At 55.9% G+C, this 15,173-nt stretch overlaps 1 protein-coding gene across 1 annotated transcript; it reads left to right on the forward strand.

The window, feature by feature from the left end:
- Positions 1-6,337: 6,337 nt before the first annotated feature.
- Positions 6,338-9,767, forward strand: OTX1 (orthodenticle homeobox 1; the record flags this gene model as incomplete). The annotated part of the gene is made up of 3 exons (XM_082671956.1): positions 6,338-6,537; positions 7,512-7,663; positions 8,949-9,767. Exons 1-3 carry the CDS (start codon positions 6,441-6,443, stop codon positions 9,765-9,767), a joined length of 1,068 nt encoding a protein of 355 aa, XP_082528082.1. The 5' UTR covers positions 6,338-6,440.
- Between the last annotated feature and the right edge of the window lie 5,406 nt (positions 9,768-15,173).

The raw sequence follows: 15,173 nt of genomic DNA on the forward strand, positions 1-15,173 counted from the left end.
CTTAAACACTGCTGGTACTTCTTTGCAATGAAAACTTGAGAAGTTTTTGTATTCATAAGACTTTTCATGTGGAAAAATGGTCCTCTTGAATGCAGGGCAGGATACTGGTCTGTATTTGGAGCTGAATAAGTTTACACCACCCCAGAGGGGCCCTGCTGACACACGAATGCGAATTGAAAAGCAATTAGTCATATTTTCTTAAGCAGTGTAAACTATCATCTTTTAGAGGGTCCTCTCTTAACGATTTGAGATTTGTGATTCCACAGCACTGAAAAAAATGTAATTTTCCATTGTTATAATTTTGCACTCATGAGGAAGAACTATGACTTCTGATAACCGGCAAGACTGTAGATGCCGAAGTGAAAGGAAGAGGGTTATTGTTGGAGGGGAGGAGGAGGGTAAGTGTGTGCAGGTGTGTGTGTATGAGATGAGGGAAAGGGAACTTTCAACCAGAAGTTCTAAGCTACAGAAAAAACTGGCGATTTTATGGTAGTTTCCATCACTCCTCTACAGAGGTGTCTTGAAACAAAGAAAGCTCGTTCAACAAGTCTGGAGACAGAGAAAACAGTCCACTAGCATTTATACGTTAGCCTAGATCATACATACATATATACACGTATACATATATGTACATATACAGACAAATATTTATACCAATACACACACAAATTCCTTTCGAAAACTATGCAGCCGCCAGTCTTTCAAAATGATAAAACCTTCCTACGGTAGAATTTCTTCACGACAAGGATTTTAAGAAGTTATTGAAAAGTTATCAGAACTAAATGAAATCGGGTATTTGCCGTCTTTATTAGAGCAGGAGAGCAGAGGGAGCTACCGCTTCCTGGGGGGAAGCTCTCAGAACCCGGCCCTAACCCCAGGGAAACCGGCAGACGAAAACCATCAGCCCGGAGCAGCCTGGGGCTTGGGTGACCGGCGTCACCCACTCCATTTACGCAGGATTCGGATTCGGGGAACCTTCCCTCTCGCGGAGCCTCGCAGAGAGGCGGCTCCCCCAAGCCGCTCGCGACCTGCCAAGTGACAATCCTTCGCTAGCCCCAGATTTGTTGCCCGTCTCCCTGCCCCTCCTGCCTCAGTCCCGAGCCTCGCGGGGTTTCCATTGGGCTGCTCTGTGGCGCCCGCACGCCCCGCAGCGGCGGCGGAGCGCGGCCCCCGGGGACCATCGGGGTCAGGCCCGCGGCGAGGGCGCCGCATCCCGATTTCGTCGCGTGGTGCCCAGAGGCTGCCTCCCGGGCGCAGGCGCGAGCCCAGCACGCCTAGAGGCCGGCAATCCGAAAGCCCGCGCGGCGGCAAAAGAAGCTGTGGGCCCGGGGGTCGCCGAGGAGGAGGAGGAGGAGGAGGAGTGTTGGCAGCGGGCTGGCTTGGGCACAGCCCGCGGGCCAGTGCAGAACTTCCGCCCCTGGCCAGGATCCCAAGGCCCCGGAGCCAAACCCCTCCCCCTGTCCCAAGTGTCCTCCAGAGTCTGGCCCGGCCTCGAGGTCACCTGGATGCTAAAGCCAGGGCCCAGCTCCCACGCCCCCTCCCCGGCCCGGGGCCCTCGAGCTGAGTCCACAGGCCCTCCCCGGGCGAGGCCCCCTCTTCCCCTCCCCGAGCTGCGGCCGTTGCTGGAACGGTCGAGGCTTCTGGCCCAGCGTCTCCCACCTGGATATTTGCCTAGCGACGGCCGCCTCAGTCCTTTACGCCACATACAAGAAACTTTCATCTCAGTCTCCCCCGTCTCCACTCTCCTCCCTCTCCCCTCTTCTCTCCTTTTCTTCTCTTAATCCCGGGGTTTTATGGGTTGAGCATTAAAAAAATTCGCCTGCAATTTGGGATTAGATAAATACTCTCATTAGGGGGGAAAAAATCGTGCTACTTGATACCTCCCAACTTCCCCGAGACCGCGGCAGCATCTGGAACCGAGAGCGCCCGGCTCCCGCTTGGCGGGCCCTGGGGACCGCCTGAGCACATTCCAGCGCGCACTGCCGCCCCACCTCGCCGCGCCGGACCTCGGCCCAGCGCCGCAGCTGCAGGCCAAACGGGGCCGGGAGGAGGCGGGAGTGCGAGAGTTTGCGGGACTGGGACAGGGCACGCACCCAGGCCTGGGAGGGCTAACCCAGGCACACAGCGCACAGGCCCCGGCCGGGGTAGCGCCGGGCTACGGACGCAGTGCCGCCGAAGCTCACCCCAGGGCGCCGGCATACTCTTCCCCCTCACACTAGTGCGCTCCAGCCCGCGCCTTTCCCCAGAACCGAAAGCGGGGGTGTATTTCGTTTTTTTCCTTAAATCTCTGCACATTTCGGGGACTCGGAGTCCTGGGCCTCGCGGACTATTCCCTGCGGGGGCCTGCGCGAGCCAAAGGTGTGTCCCCGCTCGGGTCAGCGCTGCGCTCTGCGCAGTTTCTTTTCCTGTTAAGTCTTTTTCTTGTTCATGTTTTTACTTTTCTCCCGTTCTTTTATTGTTTTCTCTCTCTCTTTCTCTCCCTTTTGTGAATGGGCCGCGGTGTCTTTGTTCTGGAGAGAAGCGCCCGTGTCGCCGACTTTTGTGAACCAGAGAAGGATCTTGTAAAACCTTTTCTCCTTCATACTTCCCCACTCCCACCCCTCCTCTTTTGCCCCTTTGATTAGATGTTCCCTCATCGTCAAAAAAAAAATGTAATTTCGTTAGCCTGGCGGCCACTTTCTTTGAACATTAGCTCGCTTTCAGCTCCAACTTCAATTAGAAGGAGTTGATTTTGAGAGATCAACAAAAGGACCGACCAAAGCCTTATTAAAGGTCCTAAGAAGATCTCCCGGGTTCTTTGAGAAGCAGTTAAGGAAACAGTGTGCCCTCCATCATATTCTGTTACCGTATTTTATTCGGACTCCAAAGGAAAGTGTCGCTTGGGGGAGGGGGAAGCACTTTGAAGAGCGGCGGCCGCGGCCCCTTTTCACTCAGCGGGCTCCCCCTTCCTTCTCCTCCACCTCCTCGCCCCGCGCCTGGTCCGCTCTCGGTGCCCGACCTTGCGGCCCCGCAGCGCCCGCGCTCCCCACCGCGAAGCGCCCGGTGGCTCCTTGACTCGCCCTCACACTTACTCCTGTTCAAACTTTTCACTCCGCCTGTTGAGGTGGAGGGGAGGGGGGATTAGGAAGAAGCGGTAGGAATTCCTCGAAAGGGAGTAAAGTGCCTAATATTCAGGAAGAGGTGCCATTTAAAAGAATTGCCTTACTCAGTGTTGGGGCGAAAACACTTTTCTTTTTGCGCTTTGACAAGTCCATCCAGGTAGACGTGTTTGAGAAGTTTGTTCGATTGGGAAATGGGCTTCGCCAGTACGAACGATCCGGGGAGATCGCTTCAAGGAGGCTCCTGCGGCATGTGGGAAAGAAATTGAGGGCAGGGGTCTGTGGCCACGTTTTCCACCAAATTGTCCCTTGTAAAAGGAGAACGGGAAGGAGACAGTGTGAAAGAGAAAGTTTCCTATCCAAACCTTTCGATTCAGAAGTAGAGTGTGTGTGTAAGGGAGAGGGGACTCTGCGCTCCAACATTTCAAAAGAAGCGTTTAGGATTTGCAAACACCTTTCGTGGGGACTGGGAACACCAGGAGACGCCGAAGAGCAGGTAAGTGGCCGTGCCTCCCCTGCGGGTGCTGCTCGCAGGCGCGGGAGTCCTGAGGCGCCGAGGCGGGATCTGCGCACTGGGAGCTGCTCCCGCGCTCGGCAAAGTAGCCTGTGCCAGCACGAGCCGCCCGCGGCGTCCCTCTGCGGATGGTGGCGCGGTGGATGAAGACACTGGGGCCCGCGGCGCCGGGAGAGGGGCCGGGGGCCCGCTCCCCTCCAGCCCGCGGCTCCCGGGTCCTCGCGCCCACCGGGCCGCCGAGCTGGGTGGCGCGCGAGAGAGCGAGAACCGGTTCTCCAGCACCTCGCCTCCTTCTGCCACTCCCTCCAGGGCGCCAAAAGGGCGAGAGAAGGGCGGGGAGCCCCGGGGCGGCCTCGGGACCGGCGTCCCCCTCCACGGCCTGGGCTCCCGCGCTGCGCTCGTCTTCCTCGCGTCGCTCTGCGCCGCGTTTGCCGCCAGTCGAGCCCCGGAGTTAGCGCGCGACCGGGGCGGGGCGGGCGGGCGGGCGGTGAGGGCGGGGTGCAGGGGGCGGGGGAGGGCGGGGGCGCGCGGAGGTAACCCCCGGCTCGTGCTGCCATTGCCCGGCTCCCTGTCACTCAGCCCGCGCGGGGCCAGGGATTGGCAGCCTAGCCCGGTTACGCACTCACCTCGCGTTCACATACCCGGGGAGGGCATTAGAAAGGTGATCAATCTTCATCAGGCTACATTTCCAATCACCTAAACAACCCGGCCAGACAAGCCACTCCGACAAGGTAAATCGCTTGATTTATTTAGTTTCCGAAGTGCCTCTGCGGGGCTTCCCCAGCCCCCACCGCCTCCACGCTGCACGGAGTGCCACGGCAACCTCGAGCCACCTCCCAGCTCTGCCCCTCTCACCCCCACCCTCCTCCTTGCGGCCCCTCGGCGCGGTCCTGGGCGAGGCAGTGTCTCGGGAGCGTGTAGGGCTTTGCAAACAAAGTGTGTGTATGAAATAAAGTGAAACCTGGAGGGACACGCACAAAGCCACTGGAAAGAAAGAGAAAGGGAGGAGGGAAGTTGGGGAAAGAAAGAAATCCGGGGGTCCTAGACCAACCGCCCAACCCGGCGGGTAATTCCTGTGCTGCTCTGTTTTGCAGGTTGGCTGCCCGGAAGGTCCGTGTGAGGGTGCGAGGTAGATGGTGAGCGGCCCCGGCAGCTGAGGGCAGGTAAGGAGAAAGCCGGGAGCCGCCCGGGACTCTGGGAATGCGTCGGTTGTTCTTGCCTCCCCGTCCTCAAACGGGTCCCCGCTTCCCAGGTCCCCGGCACGTGGGCGGGGCTGGGAGGCGACCTGGCTCCCCTCTTGCTGCGCTGAGGACCCCGGAGCTCTGCTGCGGCCCCGCGCCCCTCCCCCGCCTCCTCCGAAGTAACCGAGCTGAAGTGCTAAGTTTGAAGAAAGTCTGAAAACTCACGCAGCAGCCTAGATGAGTCGCCGCGGCTGATTCCCATTCTCCTTCGGCCCCAGAGCCCAGGCTCTTTCCCTTCTGTCGCCTTCCCTGCAAACTAGGTTCTCCCGGCCCAGGTCCCATGGGGACGGGAGCGGGAGGCTTCTTTAGCTCTAACTTCTTTCTTTCCCTAAACTCTCTAGCCCGGGTCCCAGGTCTGCTTTGAGTTCCTTGAAGCGGGGTAAAGCGACAGGTCCTCTGGGGTCTCAGTCCCACACCCCCAGCGCCACTTCCTGACCCCTGATTGTAGCGCCTCAGTTTGGGGGCAGCTGGGGAAGCCAGGCGTCGACCTTCCAGCCCGGGTCAGAGCGAGCTACGCCCCAGAGGCCTAGTTCTCTAGTCTCGATCGGGTCCTGCGGCCGCGGGTTCAGCTAGTAGGATAGGCGGGGAGCGCACCGGACCTGCTGCACTCAGGCCTCCCAAATCCGCCAGACACTTGGGGCGCTGGGCAGGTCACCTTTTAACCCCGGCCGGGACCCCATTGTCCGCAGCCAGGACCGGCTTGCGTTGACGAAAAACGGCCTGCGGCTGTGGCGAGGCGCCGGTGACCTCGGGCGGCGTCTTAGAACCGCCACCTGTACAGTGACCCTTTCTGGTCGCCTCTGCGGGACCTGGCCTTGAAACTGTGGTCGAGGTGTGGGTGGGATTCCGGGTAAGCAGTCTTTCAGCGGCTGGGCACAGAGAAGTCAACTGGAAGGGCGGCTGTAGGCTCTAGGGCCGGGACCCAGCCGAGGAGACTTTGGCAGGTCGCACTCTCCCAAGTGGGCAATGCGTCCTGGAGAGGCTCAGGTGCCGCTAGCCCTCCGCAGTGCCTCACCTGGGCTCTCCGGAGTCTACCTGTGCGTCCCACTTTCAAAGACGTTTGAAACAACGCCTCATGCTCTGGATCTCCTGCCGCCTGGGGGCCGAGCAAATGTTTTCTTGTGCGATGTGAAGCCCGTTCCCACCCGACCAGAATTTTGCCTAGTCTTAGCCGACTCTGCGGTTCAGGCTCTGACCTCCCAAGCTTGGCCCTGATTTTAACCTCTCCTCACTCCTAGTGTCGCCCTATGAGTGTCTGGCCCATTCCAAGCCCGAAAAGAGGAGATCATGATCCAACTATTTTACTTTTCAAAGAAGCTGTGGTCTTTGGGCTAAGGCCTTATAGAGCCGAGTTGACCGCCCTGTACAGTTCCATAACCGGCGTCCCCTCCCCATCCTGTGACTCCTTGCCTCGGACAAGACCAGGAAGCCGTGATGGCTGGGAGTGACGGTTTCCGTGTGTCTCGTGTCTCCATAGGCCGGGCCCCCAGACGCAACAGAGCTTGAAGGACTGCGCAGTGGGAGCCCCGCACTGCGCCCGGCCCCGGCCCCCTGGATCCTTCGGGGCGCCTCCACCCAGCTGTTAGCATGATGTCTTACCTCAAACAACCCCCATACGGCATGAACGGGCTGGGCCTAGCCGGGCCGGCTATGGACCTCCTACACCCCTCCGTGGGCTATCCGGGTGAGCACCGGCCCCCGCCCCCGGCCCCTGCAAATCTTGGGGATCCCCAGCCTCCCGGGTTTAAGCACAAACTTTGTCGTGGATCGGCCCAGGGAACCGGTTGCCTAGTCTGCTTACGGTGCAGGACACGCTGCAGGCTCGCAGGGCAGAATCGCGGGTCGGTGAGGATGGCCGGGGCGGCGAAAATGTGAGACGTGAGCCCTCCTTGCCTGGCCACACGGGCACCTTGTCTCCCGTTGTGCTCCCACTGCCAGCACAGGGCGCATTTACCCACGGATTCGATTTCTCATGGGTGGTGTGTGTGCGTGCGTGTGTGTGTGTGTGTGTGTGTGAGAGAGAGAGAGAGAGAGAGGGAGAGAGAAAGGATCTATGCCTTTCCCCCCAACATTGAATGAGGAATATGGACACTTGCTAGGCTCTGAGAGGAACGGCCGAGCTTGCCTTATGCAAAGTGACTGGCTGAGCTGAGGAGGGGGGATTCTCCCTCCCTAATTAAACTGTCCTCTAGACGGGTGGCCTGCACCAACTTTTGCACTGTTGATGTGGACAACTTGAGCAGAATCCTGGCTGTCTTTTCTAGGTTCCACTTCTTCACCCCCATTTTTTCCCTCGGAAAGTGTTTTCCAGGACGTGTTTCTGCACACCCCTTCCCCACCTTCCAGCCAGGGAGAGTGTTGGGAGGGGGGCAGTGAAGGAAGAAAGATTGTATAACTTCTCTTCCTTTCTTAACCTCTGAGAGGCAGGGAAGGGGGCAGTCCTGGAGTACCGGAGACACTGGCTCCCAGTCGCTCACACATGCAGTTTCTCCCACCTGTGGCTGTCAGGCTCGGCCTCTCTGGGGAGTTGTTTTTGCTCGGAGCTCGGCTTTCTTTTGCAACGGCCTGGTTCAGAGCCTGCCTGGGGCCGGTCCGCGTCCTCTAGCGCGAGTCCGCGTGGCCACCACTGACCCGACGCGCCCCCGCGTTTCCCCTCAGCCACCCCGCGGAAGCAGCGACGGGAGCGCACCACCTTTACGCGCTCTCAGCTGGACGTGCTCGAGGCACTCTTCGCCAAGACTCGCTACCCTGACATCTTCATGCGCGAGGAGGTGGCGCTGAAGATCAACCTGCCAGAGTCCAGAGTCCAGGTGCGCGCGCTCGCGGGACTTCAGGGTCGGGGGTGGGGTGCTGGGGCTGGTTGGAGAGGGCCTGGGAATGGGGGTCTGGTGTCGGGGCGAGCTTACAGGCTGGGTAGCCCCTCTCAGACTCCCCCTAGCGCTGGGCCGGGCCTGGCAGAGGGGCCAAAGTTAGAGGAGCTAGCTTAGAGCCCTGGATTCCGCCATTGGCCCCGGGGCGCCTTTGCTATCCAAAGTGCTTTTTAGGATTGCCGGAGGACAAGCGAGGCTCCCGAAGGTAACGTGCCCTGAGAGCCCGACACTTGCCCCTGCCTCTTTGGCCGCCCCAGGACTTGGCAGTTTCCTTCCGGGTCCTGAATTCTTCCTCCGCCCTTGCCTTGTATCCCGGGGATCCTGGAAATAGAAGAGTGGGGCTTGGCCAGAGCCTGGTGCCCTGTCTGGGAGTGCGCCCCACGGGTGGCGCCAGTTTGATTAGACATTTCCTTTGCCCGGAGAGGATGCCGAACGCAAAACCTGGCTACCAGCTTTGCTGTTTCTGTTTTTGCGATGAAAGGGACCCGAAAATACTGTTCGGATTATAACTCAGAACTCTCCTCAAAGGCCTTTTATCTTGCCTTTTCCCCCCCAGAGGCTCGAGAGAACAGGAATGCCATGTCTTGTACCGGGGCCTTCCAGGAGGACTGAGAACTTTATGACTGTCCTATTTGGTTCCCCACTTGGAGCCAAGAAGTCCAACGAAATTCTGCCCAGGCTTCCTTCCCTAGTCCCCCGAGTACTGCCTCTGTTCAGCCTCCTGGCCTTGCTCCTGCTCCCATCCAAATTCTCGCCCTGCCCAGCACCTGACCTGCAGGGGCGGAGGGGCTCCGGCCTCAAACTCGGGGACTGTCCCCCACTCCGCGGCCTGCTCTGTGCCTCTCCGCAGTTTACTGAGCTCTATTCATAGAAGACAGGGCCTCCAAACATACATAGGTCTGTTGGGAAGCAGCCAACAGCATCAGTTTAGAGATGGCTGAACTTCTGGCTGGACAGACACAAATGTTCCGCCCTCCGGCAGAGTTGCGCTGGGGGTGGGGGGAGTGCACATCCCTACTTTGCCAGAGGAGGGTCTTTGAGCAGAAGGATGGGGGAGGGTGGAGGAGCAGGGAATGCAAGGTCTGGCCAGGTCGGAGATAGGGAGGGGAGGAGGCGTCGATAGGAGAGGGATGCGGATCCTAGGCCGGGTGTTGGTCCAAGGGGCGGGGGAGTGGCAAGTTCTACTCTCCCCCTGACACACTCTCCCCCACCCGGCCCGCTGCAGGTCTGGTTCAAGAATCGCCGTGCCAAATGCCGCCAGCAGCAGCAGAGCGGGAGCGGGACCAAGAGCCGCCCAGCCAAGAAGAAGTCCTCCCCGGTGCGGGAGAGCTCGGGCTCCGAAAGCAGCGGCCAGTTCACGCCGCCTGCTGTGTCCAGTTCCGCCTCGTCCTCCAGCTCCGCATCGAGCGCTTCGGCCAACCCGGCGGCTGCAGCGGCTGCAGGCCTGGGCGGGAACCCGGCGGTGGCAGTCCCGTCGTCGTTGAGTACGCCGGCTGCCTCGTCCATCTGGAGTCCGGCTTCCATCTCGCCCGGCTCAGCGCCCGCTTCCGTGTCGGTGCCCGAGCCTTTGGCCGCGCCTAGCAACGCATCGTGTATGCAGCGCTCGGTAGCCGCAGGCGCCGCCTCTGCCGCAGCCTCCTATCCCATGTCCTACGGCCAGGGCGGCAGCTATGGCCAGGGCTACCCCGCGCCCTCCTCTTCCTACTTTGGCGGCGTGGACTGCAGCTCATATCTAGCGCCCATGCACTCGCACCACCACCCGCACCAGCTCAGCCCTATGGCACCCTCCTCCATGGCTAGCCACCATCACCACCATCCCCACGCGCACCACCCGTTGAGCCAGTCCTCAGGCCACCACCACCACCATCACCACCACCATCACCAGGGCTACGGCGGCTCGGGGCTCGCCTTCAACTCTGCCGACTGCTTGGATTACAAGGAGCCTGGCGCCGCCGCCGCTTCCTCCGCTTGGAAACTCAACTTCAACTCGCCTGACTGTCTGGACTATAAGGACCAAGCCTCATGGAGGTTTCAGGTCTTGTGAGCCCAGGAGTGGGAGGAAGAGAAGAAGAAACGCAACTACCTGCGCCCTCCGTGGTCCCCGTCCAGTTGTTGCTGCTGCTGCTGCTGCACTGCCCGCCTTTGCCTCGGCTTTTCCAGACCTGAAATTTCATGCTCCCAAAAGATGCCCATTGCTGCACTGCCGCCCTCATCTTTGTGCCACTTGCTTGGGGGATGTGCAAACCCTGCCCACCCCTTGGAAGAGGGGACCGGTGCTTCGGCTTGGCCCACAAGTTCTATATGGGAGAGCTGTGTGCTCCCCTCCTCAACCCCTAACGAACTCCTAAGTCACCATCTTCTAGTCTTTCTGGACAGTTATTATGCGCTTGCAGCCTTCGGAGGCTCTTCGCTCTGACTTGCTGTTTGAGCCCTACACTTTAATTTATTCTTTCTGGACACTGGAGTCACTAACTGGCATGTGTCTGCCTGTTGGAGTGCACCCATACTCTACTCCAAATCAAAACAACCACTAAGCGTTTCTCGCGTGCAGACTGCCGCCCCTTCAGCTGCCCTAAGCCCCGCTCCCCGCCTGCAGACCAGAGCTTCCCGGCGTTTCCTCCTCCCCAGCCGGATGCGCTGGGACGAGGCCCGGAGGGAGGAGCGCACCCATAGCCTCTCGCGCACAGCCCCGCCCTGCGTAGAACTGGCTCAGTCTTCCGCTTCGGCGGGAATGCTGTATATAGTCAGGTCCGTTCCAGGGACCACTTAAACTTTTTAGTTGCTGTTGGTTGAACTGAGCATATCTCGTCTTAGAGTCCAAGAAATAGAACTTTAAGATATATACAGCATATATATATACACATATATATATAACAAAAGCAAAAAATATTTTCCCTCTGTCCCCTTTCCTCTCTTCCTCAAACGATGGCGCTTTTACTTTTTCAGTTCTTGCAAAGCTTCCCTGCCCTCTCACACCTTCTCCCTCTGTGTATTTATTAAAGAGAATCGTTTGGTTTCAGGAAGCTGCGCGCGGAGGATTGGGAGGGTCTGGGAGTGTGAAGGCAAGAGCCAAGTCAGGGTACAGGGGAGGGGGCTAGTCTGGGCCGGGGCGCAGGACTGAGCCCTTCACCAGGTCTAAGCACAGGGTCGCAGTTCCAGTTAAGAGATCAAAACCAAAAGAAAACAAAAAATAAAAATAAAAATACAGCATTATGGAAAAACAAACAAACCCAGGCCCCAAACCCCGGTTCCAATTCCTCTGTCGGCTTCTCTCTCTTTAAACAACCCTGTTTTGTCTAGTGAGTTTTTAGTGCACCTTCATTCTCCGAAATCTGCGGAGGACCCACGCCTGTATATCAGTTTTGGCTTTGGCCTTTTCGTCCAGTAGGTGGGAAAGTAATTTGTAAATTTGATTTGTCCGATGTGAAGATCGCAAATTACTTGTTGAAATGTAAGGCAGTCCCCTTCCGCCCCCTTTATCTACATTATTTCCCGAAAATAAATGCAAATTAATGAACGGCTTGTCAGTGTTGCTCTTCTGCTTCCAGCCCAGGTCCTGGTCTTGGGTGGGTGGAGGGGACTAAAAAGAGGAACCCCCCCGTGTTAATAACTCGCGTGTTAATAACCTGTGTGAAGCTGGAGGCCAAAAAAATGCTCTCCTAGGGAGGGTCCCCCCTCCCGGTCAGCCCGGCCTCTTCCCCCAGGCGTTTTGACCCCGTATCCCCTCTCGCCATCCAGGACAGAGACAGGTGTCAGGACTCAATTCCCGAAGCAATTCCTTTCTCTTCAGAGGCAGGAGCCTGGCACTGATTTCTTCACCCTAATTGCCTGCACCAGAAAGAAGAGGGGGAGGGGAAGAGGGTCGGGAGGCGGGAAAGGATAGGTCTGTAATGCTCTCAGAGCTGAGCCAAAAAGGAAAAGAAAACAAAACGACAAAAAACCGATCCGTGTCTTGCATGTTGGCAGCAGACGACCTTCCTTTCTGCTGAGCTGTCCCCGGTGGCTTCACGGAGGCCGGGGGAATCCGAGTCATCCCTTCCACGTGCTAAGATGTCCCTTTAAACCCTCAGACCCTGCCAGAAGTAGCCAAAATATCTTTGTTCGTATTGCTAAGTTTCTTTGAAACGCAAACACAAAATCTAGAAAAGTCGATAGGGACGCGTTTCACTTTGGCAGGGGAAGACGACTCCTGGCTCACACAAGGGGGTTCGGAAGGACGGTTCCACCTTCCCCTGAGGAAGACAGAGGTAGGGGTGGGGATGGGGTGAGATGATCCTCCAGAAGACCCAGAGTCCATACTCTGGTCTGAAACCTCCTGGGTGTAAGGCCCAGAAGCTGCTCAACTTGTCCATGGGCGGGAAGGAAATAAGGAAACAACGAAAAGTTTCCTGCGAAGTGACCGACACACCCTATTCTTTTCATTCCGTGTAAGACTTGAGAACACAACGTGAGGCCGGGTTTGGAGAATGACCCCCTCCTCCAGGGTCCCGCGCCGAGCTAGGTCTCAGTGCTGCAAGCCCCGACTGGAGGGAAGCCCTCTCGGCCGCGTTTTCCCTCCGGACTCAGTAGGCCCGTCTCGGACTCCGTAGGCCCGTCTCGGACTCCGTAGGCCCACGCCTTCCCACCCAACAAGCCCAATATCCCCGACTACTTAAAGGCCCGAGGAGGGCGCAGCCACTGCCCCTCCCAGCCTGGCCCCGCGGCGCTACCGGTGGAGGGCGACCCAGCGCGCCGGTTCGGTGTGCGCCGGGGCCCCTGGAATGCGGGGCCCACACGTGCCAGGGAGTCCCGGCCGGCGCAAAGAGGCTTCCAGCTCGCGCGGCACAAGCCTGGGCACCGGGGCTTCAGGGCCTACCGGGCGCTCTCCTCAGCCGACCCTGCCTGGCCTTCCCCAGGGCCGCCCTGGTTCACGCAGCCGCCGCCACGGCCGCTCGAGGTTCTGGGCAGCCTCCCGCCACAGCTCCCTGAAGCGGGTTCTGTGCGGCCCAGCGGTTCTCTTGGCTACGCGGTGGAATGAAACCACGAGATTCAGCTCTGCACCCGCTCGGACAACCGTGTGCCCTCCGGAGCAAGGTACTCAACCCCCTGGGGCTCAATTACGTCGCATTTGTTATTTGGCCCAACTCTGTCGGGGTTGTTCCAGAACCTCACACTTTGGGCCGAGGCTGCGGGCACTTAGGTGAGACGCATCCCCGTGGCCTGGCCCCTCGGCGGCTTCCAGAAGCTTCGGTGCCCACGTACTCAGACAGACGGGGACCAGCGGCCGGGCGCACGGAGGCCCGGCGGGAGTTCCCGCCCGGGGGACTAGGCCTCGAGAAGAGGCACGTGCTTCTTCCAGGGCCTCCCAGCCTGTGCTGAGGCCCCGCGGCGCTGAGTGGAAACCGGGAGCGGGAAGGCCCTGGGACAACTCAGGCTGCCGGGACGCGGGAGCTCGGGGGAGCGGGGAAGGTGCGTGGCCGTGGCGGGGGCGGCCGGAAGTGGCCGGACTGGGTGGGGGCGCCCAAGCGGCGCCGAGTGCAGGCGGCGGCGGCGGGAGCGCGGCAGGTCCTTCCGGGCCACCTGTTACAGGCAGGTTCTCTGAGAACCGCCCTCAGCTCGCCATTCTTCTGAGGGAAGAGGTTTGTTTGGGTTTTGGTGTTAGAGACACAATGGAAGCAACTAGAATTGAAGCAATTTAAGGAGATTAAGCAACTTCAGAACACTTAGCAACGTTAAGACGTCAACAGTTTTGTTCCTTTTAGTGCTCAACGAAATCTTCATGTTTTCTACTCATGGCTTGTGTTCTCTGCTCAGACTCTGGGGGCAAAAAAGCCTACCTTACAGTGAACTTATGTGAGGTTCTTTAGGGCTAAAGGATAGGTCGTGTTTGTGTTTTTTAAATAATTTTTTAAAATTCTTAAAACCATCTCAGGAGCACCGCATTAATTTGCTGAAGCTCTGAAAAGATTCAGTGAAGTAACGTCGTTTGTTGTAGAGCTTTTCAGTATTTTATGGTTAGTAGCTACTGAGGGCATATGGAAACATTTCTCAACGTTGTAAATGTTTTTTTTTTTTGGAAAAATATTCTTAAATTTAAAAATTCTATGGGGTATTAAACGTGAGAGGAAAAACAGGTAAAAAGGCACCGAGTGTCAGCAAATTCATGCCGGATTCAGAGACCAGAAAACCGAGAGGTTTCAATTTTTGTGTCAAAAGAAAATTACCAGTTTTTTCATATATTTTGTTCAAAATAGTTTCACAGATAAATTGTGAATTTTCTTTCAGTTGTGAAAATGATAAATTCATGACTTTGGCAGAATAAATGAATGTTATTGATGTCATTAGGCAATGACAGGCACTAAAGTTTTCTTTAGAGATACAGAAATAAAATGTATCTGATATATTAAATGTAGTTAATATATACATTATTGGTAAAGAAAATCTGTATCATTACTATTCAAGACCAAAAAAAAAAAAAACACCACTTGGCTTCTGTTGCAGAATTAATTTAAGAACAGCATCAAGATATCTTTATAAAATTCCTTAATTGAAAACCTAACAAGTTCTCAAAGAGTTATTCTATATTTTCCATACTGTCTCTCCCTTCCCCCATTGTCTAAAATGAGAATGAAAAAAGCTCATTAGCTCATTAATTTTAACTAAGGAATATTTATATTCAACAATACTTATAGGAAAAACCACCAACTAAAAAACAATACTAAGTAATAACAATGCATTGCTTATTTGACAAGGAGAAAACATCTCCATTATCTTTAAGAAAGAATCTGTTTAATTAAATGTGTGAGTGTCTGGAATATACTTATTTGAAGAAGAGGGTTTTTTTGGGGGGGGAGGGGCTGTGTTTAATTGATGGAGCCTGATAAAGCAGTTATGCTTCTTAATCATCTTGTTGATATTTATTGATATCTGAAAAAAGAATTGGATTTTTTTGGTGGGAGAGGGGAACATGCCATTTTGACCTAGTGATTCTTTAATCATGCTTTTAAAATGAGTTGGATTTTACTTAGAACACTTTAGGTGAAGTCTTCCAGAAGTTTTTAAAAATCAAAAATATTTCCAAAAAACCTTCAGTTATTTAGGTGAAATGGCAGTTACATAAAATAGTCAAAGTTGAAACTGCTTTTAAATATATCCAGTTTTTTCTTAGGGAAAAAAATAAAGCAAAGAAATGTATGGTGTGCTCACAACTAAAATCCATCTCCTAATTTTGAAACTATACATTCTTATTTCTAGGACTATTACTTCAAAGATAGGGATACGCTTAAAAATATTTTGGAGTACTTCTAATCAAATAGTACTTAGGCTCAATTAAATGCCAACCTATCAAAATTTAAACATTGAAAATCTATTGTGTTTCTAAAAATTGTACCTCTCCTACCCGCTTTGAATAATTTACTTGGTGGCTAATGAAATAAAAGACACAAAGTTCCATTCCATTCCAAGTGTCATA

This window comes from Grampus griseus, assembly GCF_964374135.1.
Source record: "Grampus griseus genome assembly, chromosome: 15".
In the NCBI taxonomy this organism is placed as follows: domain Eukaryota; kingdom Metazoa; phylum Chordata; class Mammalia; order Artiodactyla; family Delphinidae; genus Grampus; species Grampus griseus.